Source organism: Globicephala melas, chromosome 7 (assembly GCF_963455315.2).
Source record: "Globicephala melas chromosome 7, mGloMel1.2, whole genome shotgun sequence".
NCBI lineage: Eukaryota > Metazoa > Chordata > Mammalia > Artiodactyla > Delphinidae > Globicephala > Globicephala melas.
In genome coordinates this window covers 75,691,959-75,706,310 of record NC_083320.1, presented here as the reverse complement: position 1 = coordinate 75,706,310, position 14,352 = coordinate 75,691,959, and the positions used below count along the sequence as shown (strand labels likewise).

Genomic DNA, 14,352 nt, shown 5'->3' with positions numbered 1-14,352 from the left:
GCTCCCAAGTCGTTCTGTGCCCGGCGCGCCAGGATCCTTCTGGTGGGGGGCAGCGCGGTGCCCTCAGGAAGGTGCGGAGCTTGGGGGACCGGCGTTGGCGCCCGTCGTGGTGCCCCAGGAAAAGTAGGGGCGAGGAAAACCGCCTTCAGGGCAGAGTGCGAGGCCAGGCTGCCGCTGCCGCCGGCCGCGCCGCCTCCTGCGCTCTCGCCTTGGGTGAGTGCTCGGCTTTAGCGCACCGCCGCGTCTCTGCAGCGCTCGGGGGCGGCCTGAGGGCCCCGGTGGCGCCCGCGGAAACTCAGCGGCCCGCGGACGGCAGGCGGACGCGTCTCCGGAGTCCGGAGCGGGGACTCTGAGCCCGGAGGGCGTGGGTAGGGGCTGCTGTACCGGTGCCCGGCAGACATGCCTTTGGGCGGGATTTGGGCCAAAAGATAGGAGGCGGGAGCGCCGGAGGGAGCCGGGAGCCGTCCCGCAGGGCGGGCGATCGGGAAGCGGCGGGGAGGGGGGGAGGGTCTGGTCCGAGCAGGTAGCGCCGCTTCGGCAGCCCGGCGAGTTGGCCATCAGTCTTAAAACTGTCAGTTTGGGAGCGCTGCAGGAGAGTCAGGAGGGCTGTGGGAAGGCAAGAGGGGGCCCCCGGGATGCCGGTGGTGAGGGAAGAAAAGAGAGGCCTCGAAAAGCTTGGGGGCACATTTGCGCTCGGGTTCCTGGTCCTTGCAGCCCTCCTGCCTTGAGTGTGGGAGAACACTTTTTTTGTTTTAAGACTCAGCGTGGAGAGAAAGCCTCCGTCCCAGGGGAGGAGAGGCGTCTGCGGGGGGCAGAGACCGCAGCTACCTGCCGGGTGCGCCCCCCGCCCCGGGCACGCAGGCGTTCGTCCCCCCTTTCTCTCCCGCTCCCACCTCCTCATTGGTGCTGGTTTGCAGCGCTCGGCTCCTGCGCCTTCGCTTCGCGTTTGAATCTGGCTCGCCCCTCCGTATTATGTCTGCACTCCGAAGGAAATTTGGGGACGATTACCAGGTAGTGACCACCTCGTCCAGCGGCTCGGGCTTGCAGCCCCAGGGGCCGGGCCAGGGCCCGCAGCAGCAGCTTGTGCCCAAGAAGAAGCGACAGCGGTTCGTGGACAAGAACGGCCGGTGCAATGTCCAGCACGGCAACCTGGGCAGTGAGACGAGCCGCTACCTCTCGGACCTCTTCACCACCCTGGTGGACCTCAAGTGGCGCTGGAACCTCTTCATCTTCATTCTCACCTACACCGTGGCCTGGCTGTTCATGGCGTCCATGTGGTGGGTGATTGCCTACACTCGGGGCGACCTGAACAAAGCCCACGTCGGCAACTACACGCCCTGCGTGGCCAACGTCTATAACTTCCCTTCGGCCTTCCTCTTCTTCATCGAGACCGAGGCCACCATCGGCTATGGCTACCGCTACATCACCGACAAGTGCCCCGAGGGCATCATCCTCTTCCTCTTCCAGTCCATTCTCGGCTCCATCGTGGACGCCTTCCTCATAGGCTGCATGTTCATCAAGATGTCCCAGCCCAAGAAGCGCGCGGAGACCCTGATGTTTAGCGAGCACGCGGTGATCTCTATGAGGGACGGAAAACTCACGCTCATGTTCCGAGTGGGCAACCTGCGCAACAGCCATATGGTCTCCGCGCAGATACGCTGTAAGCTGCTCAAAGTAAGTGCTACCCGCCCCCTCCCCACCTGGTGACCGCCAGCCCTCAAACCTGGGAATTAACTCACCTGAGAGCCACCCTCAGGCTCCTAGGCTTGCCTAAAGCCACAGGTAAACTTCCTTGTTTGGGAGCTGGGGAGGGCGTGGAGGACTGGGCAAAGAGAGTACAACTGACAGTTCTGTTCTTTTCCCACCCACTCTCGTGCTCTTATTTATTTTATTTTATTCTTATTTATATTCGTCGGATGTATTTGTGTCACTTTCTGGACTAGTAACGCCAGCGGAGTGGTGTTGGCTCCTGGACCTCTGAGGTACACGAGTGCCCTATTCTCCTTCCTACCCTTGCTGCTTTGCTCTTTGGAGAGCTTTTGAGTTGTTGTCAATAGGCTACTCCAGTAAACTTGAAGTATTAAAACTGAACAGCTTTTAGTTTGAAGAAAAAGGTGCTGAAATTGCTTTAATTTTCACTTAGGGCTTTTCTTTCTTTCTTTTTTTTTTAATTTCTTTTTTTCCCCCTAGTAGTATTTAGCAGGTGGATTATTCCTTCAGACCCAAGAACATTTATTCTAACTCTATCTGTGGTCATCTTTTTTAACAAGTACACAGACCAGAGAAGCAGTTTATAAAGTGGAAAAACAACACCTGGTTGTTTTCAAGTTTTATTTTTACCAAATATTTTCCTAGAGAAATATTCTGTGAAAGCGTGAGTGCTTTTCCTGTAGAGTCTCTTATTAATTTTATTCTTAATTGCCTGTTTGTATGAAGCCTTTGTCAATTACAGATTTCACTTGAAGCTTTTCAGCATCCATTAAATAAGATTGCTTCCTACCATCAGCAGTGTAAATGCTAAAAGAAATTGCTCATGGAGTGATTATTAAAGCAAGGTCCATCTAGTCGTTAGAGGGCACCACTACAAACAAGAAGAGAAGCCCACTCTAATCACTCATCCAATTAGAGTCTTGGAATGAGGGATATGAGCCCAGTTCTCTATGTGTTCTTTACAATCCATCTTTTTGAGGGATTTGCCTTAGTTTTCAAATGTTCATAAATTGAAAAGATGACCTCAATACAGTCTTAAAAATTTATCTGAGATTGCATGGAAGAACCATAGCCCCATTCAGAACTTAGCATTAATAAAATGAAAACCTGAAATATTTAAGTTGAGATTTTGCCTTTGAGATTTCAATTTTACTCTACAGGTCCTCTATCGTTTTACACAGCCTCAGTTTATATGGTAGTTAAAAGTGGTCCAATGTGCTTTAAAAAAAATTGGTCTCTTGTGTCATTTTCATTACTCATTTACAAGGTCTTACCCTAATTATTCTTGACCATCTTGCTCAGTATAGTGTTGGACTTAAAGCAGCTCAGTTGTCCTGTCACTCCACATCATATGCATATTTACTATGCTACAGACAGTAAACAAACTAATTGTGTATAGCTTACTGGAAAATTTTCAACCTGGTTCTGCTGTATATGTTAATTAAGATAATGGTGAATACATAATTTGAGTAGATCATATTCTTTATAATTAACTCCAATGGGCTGCATGTAATTTTTTTTTAATTTAACTTAGTATCATGCTATGGACCACATTTGAACTGAGTTGTTTGGATCAGGCTAAACATGTTGTAGACATGTTTGTTGCAGGGGTGTTTGTTGTATGTGACTATTTCTATGAATAGAACAAGATATGTAACTCTCTTTTTAGGTTAGGCCTACCAGCAACACTTTGTAAATGTAGTGCAAAAGTCTCTGTCGTGGAATCCATGTTCATGTGTCACTTTGAGATTGTTACTGAAGAGTAGTTTATCATCTTGATTGGTGTATTGGAAACTTAAAATTAGACTTTAAAGGTCAGTTATTGCTGTTCTCTAGTTTTTCAAACATATAAATACGTTTATTAAAACAAATATCTTTTTGAGGAAACATATTTAGATGTTTTTAGACTATCAAATTTTATTTTAACAAAATCAGAAATAATTAGAATTAATCTACACAGTAGGTTCTTGTTTTTGTTTTTGTTTTTTTACAAAGTTGTAGTGAATCTGAAGCACCCAGTGTCTACAGTGGTTCAGGACACTGATAGTGATTTTTATGCAAGTATCACATATACCACAAGGAGTGTCCTGATCAAACAAAAAAAAAGACTTCTACTGTTGGCAAACTTGGAGCAAGGTGCTATATTAACACAAGGTGATAAAAACATCTAATTAAAACAATATGTATAATGTTCTTATAAAATTTTTTACTTTTGATTTGTTGGGAAGATGTCAGTGCTAAAAGTAAAAATAATTGGCATGTGGAGTCAATTTATATTTAAACAAAATTATGGTGAAATTCTGTCCTGCTTTTTTTGTGAGGGGAGAGGGTTGATCAGTGGCAGCTCTTCATCCAACCAGTTACTGTAGTTTGCTTGAAGTTGATTTGTCCTGTAGCCATGGTGATTAAAATGAATTCTCATAGCTCTTGTCATTTCCTTAGACTTCATTTAAAAGGAGCCATGTTTTATTAGGAAACTCATAACATTCGGCAAAATCAGAGGGAAGATTTGCCTTTAATAAGTGACTCTCATTTTCTTTTAGGGACTGAGATGAAGTGATCCAAAACAGCCAGTTATATTTTTAAAGAGAAGCTATACCAAGATCTTAAAGTAGTAATATTTTGATATTGATCTTATACATCCTTACTAAATATTATTACACATATTCAGTTTCTTCTCTTAACTCATGTTTGACATTTTAAATGTAAAATTTATGTATCTTTAATACAGAGAAATACATAGAATTTTAAGGCAACAAAACCATAATATTTAATAATAGTAATTACAGTCTATATGAGTTCTTCCTATTACCTAATTTAATTTCATTTATATTTTTCTATTGCTGTTTTCTTATTTGCTGACTAAAAGCTTATTTATCAGTATTACTATAAGAATTATATTTGATGATTTAAAGCACTTCTATTCTTGTAAAGAATAGAAAAATAAGAACATGCATATGACTTTCTAATCCTGGCTACTGTGAAGTTTTCTGTGCATTTTTTTTTTTGAATTCTGTGTCTTGATGGAAGTTTTTCTCTTATAACTTCTCTAATTTTTAATTGTTGTTAACTTATATGAAAGCAAATTTTATTTCAACTCTATTCCCATCTTCCAAGCTTACAAATACTGAAATTTATTTCAATATTTAATTATAGATCTTCCAACTTTATGCTTGGAGCAATCAGTCCTTTTTTAACTTAGAAAAAAAGAAAGCAGATTAAATAAAAATTTAAGAATATAATTGGAAGTTATTCTTTAAAATTTATAATGTTATTATGAATATAGCTCTAGAAAGCTCTTTTAAGATGAATGTTCTTTCTCTTTTCCTCTTTTCATCCCCATGAAGACGTTTTATTTGAATTTAATTTTTTTAACCTAAAATATAGGAACTAATGAATAGCAAGGTCATGTTAAGTTAATATGACATCCAGTTTAAAATTTTAATAAAAATGCTTGGATTAAGGAGTTGAGACTAATGGTTGATACATTGGACCCTGTAATTCAGTGTTGGGTTTAAAGGATTTGGAAATCTCACTCTTTCCTACAAATCTAATACTAATGGTTGACTGGCCTAGACTTCCATCTTATTAGGGAAAGATTTAAACTTTTTGATGCATTATTCAAGAATTTGCACACTTATTATCCAAAAACCATCCCAGTTACATGTATACATATGTGTGTGTATATATATATGTAGACACTCAGTCAAACCTTACTTACATAAAGTAAACATAAAATCAGTTATTGTTAGACATATATTTTGAAATTAAGAGGTAAGGTTAAATTTTTCTCATGGAAGTATAATTTTATATCTTCATATTTTTATTCATGGCATATAGTCATCATCTTCCTTTCCTAGGATGTCAGCTATGCAACCCTTAACTTTCACCTTATGAAAGGTAATGATGCCCAGTTATCTTCTAATATATCACATACATTATTTTTATACTCATCTTTTCTATTCTCCATTTATATGGATACTCAGAATTGAATGCTATCTAGTTTCCTCATATGTATGTGATCCAGTGCAGATGCAATAAAAAACAAAATTGCATCTGCAAAACTAACAAGCTCATCATTTTTTTCATATATCTTAATATTTTGTTAATCTTTTAACCACAGTGATTCCTGGACCACTTGATTCCTGATTTTTTTCATATATTTATTAGTTTGCCTTCATTCCATACCTTGCACTTTAATGCAATTATGGTTTTGACTCTATATGACCCTATTCTGTATGACTGACTCTTTTCTCCAATTGGTCTTGGTCAATTTGCACTTTAGTTTTAATCTTGAGATCATTAGTTATCCCCTTTAAAAAATTAATTCACAAGTGAATATCTATTAAAAAACTCTTCTTCTGAACATTGTACAAGTGGTTAGTAAAAAGATTCAAGGAGTCTAAGACTGAGTACCCCAGAACTCTTGGGGCTAGATCTTATAATGGTCAGTGAGTGTTTTTAGGTGGGTTTATTATGTCTTTAAAAAAGAAAGTACAGTTTCTATGGAGTCTAGCTTTGCCTTCTCTGACACAAGTACAGTAATTCTGTAATAGGTATAGAACTTGGGTTCTTTTTAAAGACTATAATTACTATTCTTCTTTTAAATAGTAGTAATATGTTGTTTTGTTTGTTTTTTTATTTTTAATATGGTTCCTGAAAAGGACAGGGTGGCTTGTGCTCAGGGGAATACAGTGTGAACAGAAATAGGGACATAAAGACCCAAAAATAAACAGTAGTAGGTAAGAACAAATGATGAAGAGAAGCAGGAAAAAGCACTTGATGGATTTGAGGGTGTTTGTTTGCTGAGTAGGAGGGGAATGTGCAAGTAGGGTTACAAATCCTGTCCACAGTTATTATTATAAATTCCATAAAAAGTCCTCAAGGAATTATAAAGCTGTTCTTTCATTTAAATAGTATAGAAGCCTCACAAAATTTATTACAGGATAAATTACATTCCATCTATAAGTTACTTTCTATTCATAAAAGTGAACATATTTTTATGGGATAATTGGCTTAGCATTAAAAATCTTTATTTTAGCCTTGATGTTGGTCATATTTTTTTCCACCTGTGTATTGATGGAATTTCAAACTTAAGGAGTCAAAAGAGGGGAGTTCCCTGGTGGCGCAGTGGTTAAGAATCCTCCTGCCAATGCAGGGGACACAGGTTCAAGCCCTGGTCCAGGACGATCCCACATGCCGTAGAGCAACTAAGCCCATGCACCACAACTACTGAGCCTGCACTCTAGAGCCCATGAGCCACAATTACTGAGCCCGCGTGCCACAACTACTGAAGCCTGCGTGTCTAGAGCTCATGCTCTGCAACAAGAGAAGCCACTGCAACGAGAAGCCCATGCACCGCACCGAGGAGTAGCCCCCGCTCGCCGCAACTAGAGAAAGCCCGTGTACAGCAACGAAGACCCAAAGCAGCCAAAAATAAATAAATAAAATAAATAAATTTATAAGAAGTCAAAAGAAATGTACAACTGTAGACAGTCCAGATGAAATTCTAGGTCCACACTTTCTTCTACCTGACTTTAATTTTGGTCTGAGTCCCAAAATCATTGCCAGAAATGCTTTGAGTCACAAGGCATTGTTGTTCTTTATACTGGTACCTGCTTTTGGCTCATTTCCAAATTTTAGATTCCGCGTAGTACTCTGACCTCATTGCATGTAATTTTATTTCTGACTTCAGCATATATTCAACACACACACACACACACACACACACACACACACACTGCACATTTAAAGAGGAAAAGTGACATTACAGATAAAATGGTGGGGAGGTGGTAGGCAAGAAGGGCTGCCCTCTCTGTCTTCAACTATGTTTTCCTTTCTGGACCACTGGCCCTCATTACCTTTTCCAGTAGGTACGTGTGAAAAGTGGTGGTGGTGGGGGGGGGTGGATCAAGCCTTAGAATATTATAGAAGTACATCTCAAGAGTCAGATGTTAGAGATTAAATTTTTTTTTTTTTAAATTCCCCTAGCTTCCCTCCGAGCTAGGAAAGAGCACAGTGGCTATAATTAGAACACAATAATGGGTTGGAGAGATGGGAGAAAGGCAGCAAAGAGATTGATTGTATTGGTGAAGTGTGTCCCTGCTGAATGAATGTGGGCAACTGATCACAAATATCCCAGAAGGAGGATGGCGAAATGTGGATCTCCTTATGCCAAGGGCAGTTCTAAATGTATATCCAGAGCGGGGTGTGTGTGTGTGTGTGTGTGTGTGTGTGTGTGTGTGTATGTGTCTTTGTCTTTGGATACATACGCTACAGTCCTTTATCTGTAATAAGAAAGCTGTCTGTCTGTAAAGTACATGATGATAATAATCCCTTCTAGGCATCTGTGACTTTTGATTCCCTTTCCACCTGTAGTCAGAAGTTGTAATTTATTATCTTGCAGACCTTTTTGGACTCTCAGGGAGTTCAAAGTCATTTGACATTAGCTGCTTCTTTGAAATTAGTACACGTAACTATAAAATGAGGCACAAACCTTAAGTTCTAGACATATATCCATGTGGCATATAATTAAAGTGTGTGTAATAGAAATACTACCTTTCAATAGCAATATTTTTATTACAAAGAATAACTTAGAAATTATTGCCAAAATCTAAATTGCACACAATCATTTCAAAAAATCCAGGAGGTTCTACTTATAATGTTTTTGGACACTAAATTTAAACAAACTTTATGCCTTAGAGTTCCTTGAGTTTTGTCTTAACTCTCAGAATTTCCTATAATGCAACCAACCAGAAAGTCTTTAAAATGGCAGAAAAATCTTTATTTCCTTCCCCAAAATATTTCATACAATTGATAATAAAAGTTGTATGTTAAGTTATTCTCAAGTGCTAGTGTTTTCAAATTATGTTCTAAATTTTTAAGAATTACCAATTTTCCATGAACTGTTTTCCCTTCCACCTTTTCCCCACTTATTTATTCAATAGTTTCAAGATTTTAAATGATTATTTCATCAAGTAAAGTCAACCTTAGAAATTTTAATAATTTATTGTATCACTCTTCACCTTAAGCAATTGTTTAGAATTGTTGTTGATCTCGACTGTATCTATTTACATATTATCCAGGAAAAGGTCATGGTTCTGTGTTCCCTTTTGGAATTAGGAGGCTTATAGAACAAGAGGAGATAATGTAGACCAGGGACAAACTGCTCTACTAATGAAAGATTTCTTCTTTTATCATAATTCTTAAGATGACATAATAAATAAAGGTTAAATTGGTTTTTACCTACATTTTTTATGCCTATTATCAAAATTTCTGGGTGAAATATGGTAATTGGTATCTAAATAAGAGAACTAGAAATGGATGAAATATCATTGCTACTGATTTATTACATACTCAAGGTACAGATCACAGTTTAATTTTATAAAGGCACATCCATAACTCCTCTTTTTCCTTTGTATCTTTTATGTATGTGTTACAGTTCCTTGAACAAAAGTTCTCTAACTCCACTTATACCAGTTGAGAGAGTATAACTTACATATGCTTCTTTTCCCCCCTTGCTCCAGAAAAATCTCTGGAATTGCCCCAGAATTAGAAAAGCCTAGATTAGAATTCCTTGTAAACCTAGAGTAGAATGTGCATGCTTCTGCAAATGTATTTGGTAGAGATATGTCAGGTTCTGGGACATCCTATTTGCCTGAGTATTGATAAGATAACCTTGCTCTGCCCAGGAGCTCAGACTTCAAACAATTCCAGTGCTCCAGGCACCTGCCAAACACCCTTTCCTCCTCTAAACAGAAAAGCTTTCTCTTTAATTCACAGTGAGTAATAGGCTTCCCAGTCTATTACAGAGTCAGAGAAGCAAACAAAAATCAGGGAGGTAAGCATATTGATAGTTGAAATATCTGTTGGCCTAACAAAAAGGAAGAAGACGTGAAAGATAAAATTGTGGATGTATGTAGTACCTCAGTGTCATTTAAAGTAAGATTAAATTTATCCACTGGAAAATAATTTTTAGTGAATAAGTAGGGAATTTCACTTATCGGAAAAAAGATGTAAGTGTGGAAAACATCTTTCAAAGAAATGAAGTGTTATTTTCCCCATAGTATCACAAAATAGGTGCAGTTGTCAACTTTGTTTCTGCCAAGACTTGGATAGAATATAAAGCATTTGGGAAGGGGTATAGGCATAATTTTGAGTATATGGAACACATTTTTAAAATCGAAAGATAACGTGGAATCTGGAACGTTATGGACGTTAATGGAACAGATTCATGCATATTTAAGTCTCAATTACCTACATATGAATTAACTGCTTTGCTAAAAATAAAATATTTCTTATTCTAGGTTGGCATTCTCCTGATAGCCTATCTGTTTCTAGGCCACTTCTTTTTCATGGGTTATTGAATGAGCAGAGAATATAGAAGCTAATGGCTACTCTAAGAATGAGGTGCAAGTATAAATAACAAATATATAAGTAAGGGAGATGAATTTTAGCCTTGGCGTACGTATATAAAAATTAGAAAAATATATCTTCTTTGGGGGAAATTATTTTAAAATAAATGGGAAACTGAGTTTAAAAATTATGTTTGTGAATATTTTTATTTCATGCAGAAAAAGCAGAGCTTAGAATAGTTGGTAAAATGACCCAAATTCTGATCATTAATTATAAATGTCAGAATACCACCTTGTGTTTATATAGCACCTGTTTCTTAGTAGGTGAGAGAACAATGACCCAGGATTTTTTGTTTTTATTTATTTTTGTTTTGTGTTTGACTTTTATTTTGTTACATTAATCAATACATGTTATACAACTGTGTATTTGCAAAGATGCTGGTCTCATCTGTATTTTAGCAATTTGAGAATATATATAGAAAGCTAAATGAATTCTACTGGCTTAGAAATGACTAGTTTTCTCCAACATTGGTTGTTAGAGCTGCTGTTTTTATTTTTGCACCATCAGGTTTTTCCATGTTTTTTTTTTCTTGTCAGTAATCATTTTCTTCTTCTTTTTAAATTTTTAATCAACTAGTCATAAGGCAGAGAAGAAAAATAGTCTCAATATTTTCATTGGACTTTTTTTCTACACAAATAAAACTCCTGAGTATCACTAATTACAAAGTAACCTCTCTAATTGACTAGTTCTGCTTTTGAGACTCTGCAATTGCTGCGGTAACAATTTGCCACCAACTTGGAACTCCTGGTTTTGTTTTGCTGTGGAGAACAGCTTACTAAACCATATTTTTCAGTATTTTCAGGCTCGTTTACAAAGCCAGTGTCTTTCCGGGAACTCTGAAAGTAAGGATTTTGTCTTCAGTCTACCGATTCATTGGACAGACCAGTGTTGCAGAGTCTGTTTTGTTTATTAAATTTGCTTTGCAAAGAGTCTCTTAAAATATATTGGATTCTTCCAAACCCCATTCAACCAGCAGCAAACCTCCCTCCACCCTGATTTTTTTATCAGCATCATCATATAAATATTTGCGTATCATGATCCTTATAAGCAACATATATGAAAAATGAATAGAAAAGAAAGATAAGTTTATTTTCACGGTTTGCTAATTGTTAATAATCGTATTTAATTTTTTTTAGCATGCAAGCAGTTTGTTGAATTAAGCTTTACAGTGATTTATACTGATACTGAGTGCCACTGCCATGTGAAAGTTTTAGTAAACTACAAGTTTGTCTAATACAGAGTTTTTAAACTGCATTTTGATTTAAAGAAATTCAGTTGAGCACAAAGTTTGACTAATTTTACAATTTATAAAATAAATAGAGAAATAACTTTAATGCAGTTTATTACTAGTAGTTCAGAAGCCACTAGTTAACAGCATCTGCCTTTATTTTTATTATGTGAGCTGTTGTGTACATAACATTATTCAATATGGTAACATCTTCACTATTCTATTCTAGTTTCTATCTATTTGTTACTTTTCAAAGGTCCTGGAAAAATAAATTATTATGTTTGCTTTGTAATAATGCAATAAATCTGTTTTTAAATTATGATCAACCTTTTTTAGCTTTAACAAACTCCGTAAGAATTGCCTACTTATTTGCTTTGGGAGGAAAAAACATCTGGCGTGTAGTGCATTATCATTTAGTGATTTATGTCAAGCAGTAGCACATATACACTTAGTTCCACAGTTTGTGTTAACAGCCATTGTTGGACCAGGCATTTCTCCAAAGCTCATGAGTTAGGGACTGGTAATTATAGTAAGTCGTGTATTATAAATAATGCATGTATGTTCCGCATGAGCTATGTGGGATTTCGGCCCATTTGCTAGAACATAGCTGCATAATGATTTGTTTGGATTTTGTTGCAGATGATTGATAGTGCAGAATGTTGGCAATGATGTAAATTACTGTTGGGCTGCCTTGCAAATTTCAGTACAAGTGGTGATTTCTTCTCTTTTTCTGTGTGCTTGTCTAGTCTCGGCAGACACCTGAGGGTGAGTTCCTTCCCCTTGATCAACTTGAACTGGATGTAGGTTTTAGTACAGGGGCAGATCAACTTTTTCTTGTTTCCCCCCTCACGATTTGCCACGTGATTGATGCCAAAAGCCCCTTTTATGACCTATCCCAGCGAAGCATGCAAACTGAACAGTTCGAGATTGTCGTCATCCTAGAAGGCATTGTGGAAACAACTGGTGAGTAAAAACATAGATATATCATGACGTTTCTTTATTCCATAATAACATTATATTATATGCACAATACCTATCATGGTTTGGGCTAAACGTCTCAGCTCGCAATAATGAAAGTAATGACTTGTCTGTTATTTCTTTGTAACATTAAGTTGATACTGCTTTGAAAATGAAGATTTACTGTTGTGATGATTGCATTTGTAACGTTAACTCAGAAATACTTACTGCAAAAAAAGAAAGAAAAGGAAACTGAGATGACTCCTAGAAATGATTATGATGTTCTAGTTTAACTGCAGACTTGGATTTCCTATAATCATATATTTTTTAGAAGATTTAAGGTTAAAATAAATTCAGGGTAATTAGTGAGCAACCTGAACTCAGCATGCGTATTCTTGCCTTAGGGATGGTGATTCGGGTGTCATTGACAGACCTTAAATATGCTACTATATGCAACCTCAGTGGAAAATTCCGTGTGTGTGTGTGTGTGTGTGTGCGCGCGCGCCCGCGGGTGGGCGCGAACCACACTAAAGTAACATTTTAATTTCAAAGTGGGTCAGTAGATTTCCCCAGCTGAACCTTGACCAAAAATTTTTTGAAAAGAAATTTTCCTTTTCGGCTTTGGTATAGCTATGTGCTGTATGTTACTTCTTAAGATGTGATATAGCGTTGCTATGCTGCAATACCCACAGTTTGCTACTGTCTGAGGAGAATAAGGTTGGCAAAGGAAAGAAACAATAAATCAGAGTATATTATTTGGGGCCTAAGCATTGCCAGTTGGTTTGGAACCTGCTGGATGCTTGAGACTAATAATGGAATATTTACATAATTATATCTATCTATCTTGAGTTTTACCCTTGCTACAAGTAGTGAGAGAGCAAGAAATAATTTAGCTTTTAATTTTTTTCTACCAATATCATTCTAATAATCTTAAAGTGCTAGTTATTATGTATAAACTATAGCATTGAAAGTAACATCGGCAATAGCATGGATACATTCAAGCCTTATATCAAGGTGGGAGACATTACATAATGAAAGAATCTCCCATCTTGATATAAAGCTTTGTCCAAGGGGCAGGGGGAGGCAAGCCACTGTAATCTTATACATCTGTTACATAACACCGATTTGAAATTTGGGCAAGATACTTAATCTCCGTAAACTTTTTTTCTCATCTCTCTAAAAGGAGAATGATATAATAATCACTTTGAAGCGACCTGTTGTATTACTATTATTTTATTATCATTAGTGCTTCAGTTTAAATTTAAGGTTTTTGAGAACAGTGAGTAAAGACTTAATTCATCAATCTATATCTGGGATTTGATTTCTGTGGACAATTTCATGGTTTAAATTCTCCAGTTTTTGAACTTAAAATTGAATTGATGTCATAGTATATTTCTAAAATATCATATATTGATAAATAATGAAACCAATTTATAAAGGCTTCTAGTTCAAGAAATCTTTACATTTAAATTTTAGTTTTTATTTGTCTCGTTTATTGAAGTAAAAATACATCGTTAGAGCTTAAACAGCAGATTTTTTACTGATTTATTTTTAAAGCATATGGTTCTATCTTTGACACAGCTGGTTATAGTTTATTAATTGCTTATTATTATTCTAATCACTGTCATGAGTAAAGTTTCTGTTTCACTTGACAGTCTTAGAAATCTTTCACTAGTTCTATCTATCTATCTATCTATCTATCTATCCATCCATCCATCCATCCAACCATTTTTCCTACTTATCTCTGGTTAGTGTGTATTTCTTAAGAATGAGAAAATTTTTCTACAAAATCACAGTGCAATTAAGAAAAAAATCAGGATATTAAACAATGATACAGTACTATTATTTAGCTCATAGTCTACCTTCTCATTTTATCAGTTGTCCTAGTAGTTTCCATCATAGCCCTTTTTCCCTGGCTCATCAATTTAAGGATTATGCCCTCATTTGTTTACTTGTATTCTCAGTAATTTCCATCATAGCCCTTTTTTCCTGGTTCAACATCAGTTTTAGGATTATGCCCTGATTTGTTTACTTGTCTTCTC

General features: G+C 37.4%; 1 protein-coding gene across 7 annotated transcripts in view; it reads left to right on the top strand.

Annotated features, from left to right (window-relative positions):
• Positions 1-495: 495 nt before the first annotated feature.
• Positions 496-14,352, top strand: part of KCNJ3 (potassium inwardly rectifying channel subfamily J member 3) — a 180,842-nt gene continuing 166,985 nt past the window's right edge. For 2 of the 7 annotated variants that reach the window (XM_060302433.1, XM_060302432.1), the window contains exons 1-2: positions 499-1,674; positions 12,100-12,316. In XM_060302433.1, coding sequence (XP_060158416.1) covers positions 973-1,674; positions 12,100-12,316 — 919 coding nt within the window. In that variant the 5' untranslated portion in view covers positions 499-972. Of the gene's footprint in view, positions 1,675-12,099; positions 12,317-14,352 lie in introns of all 7 variants that reach the window. The other 5 variants (XM_060302431.1, XM_060302434.1, XM_030852757.2 and 2 more) reach the window with 5 other exon arrangements.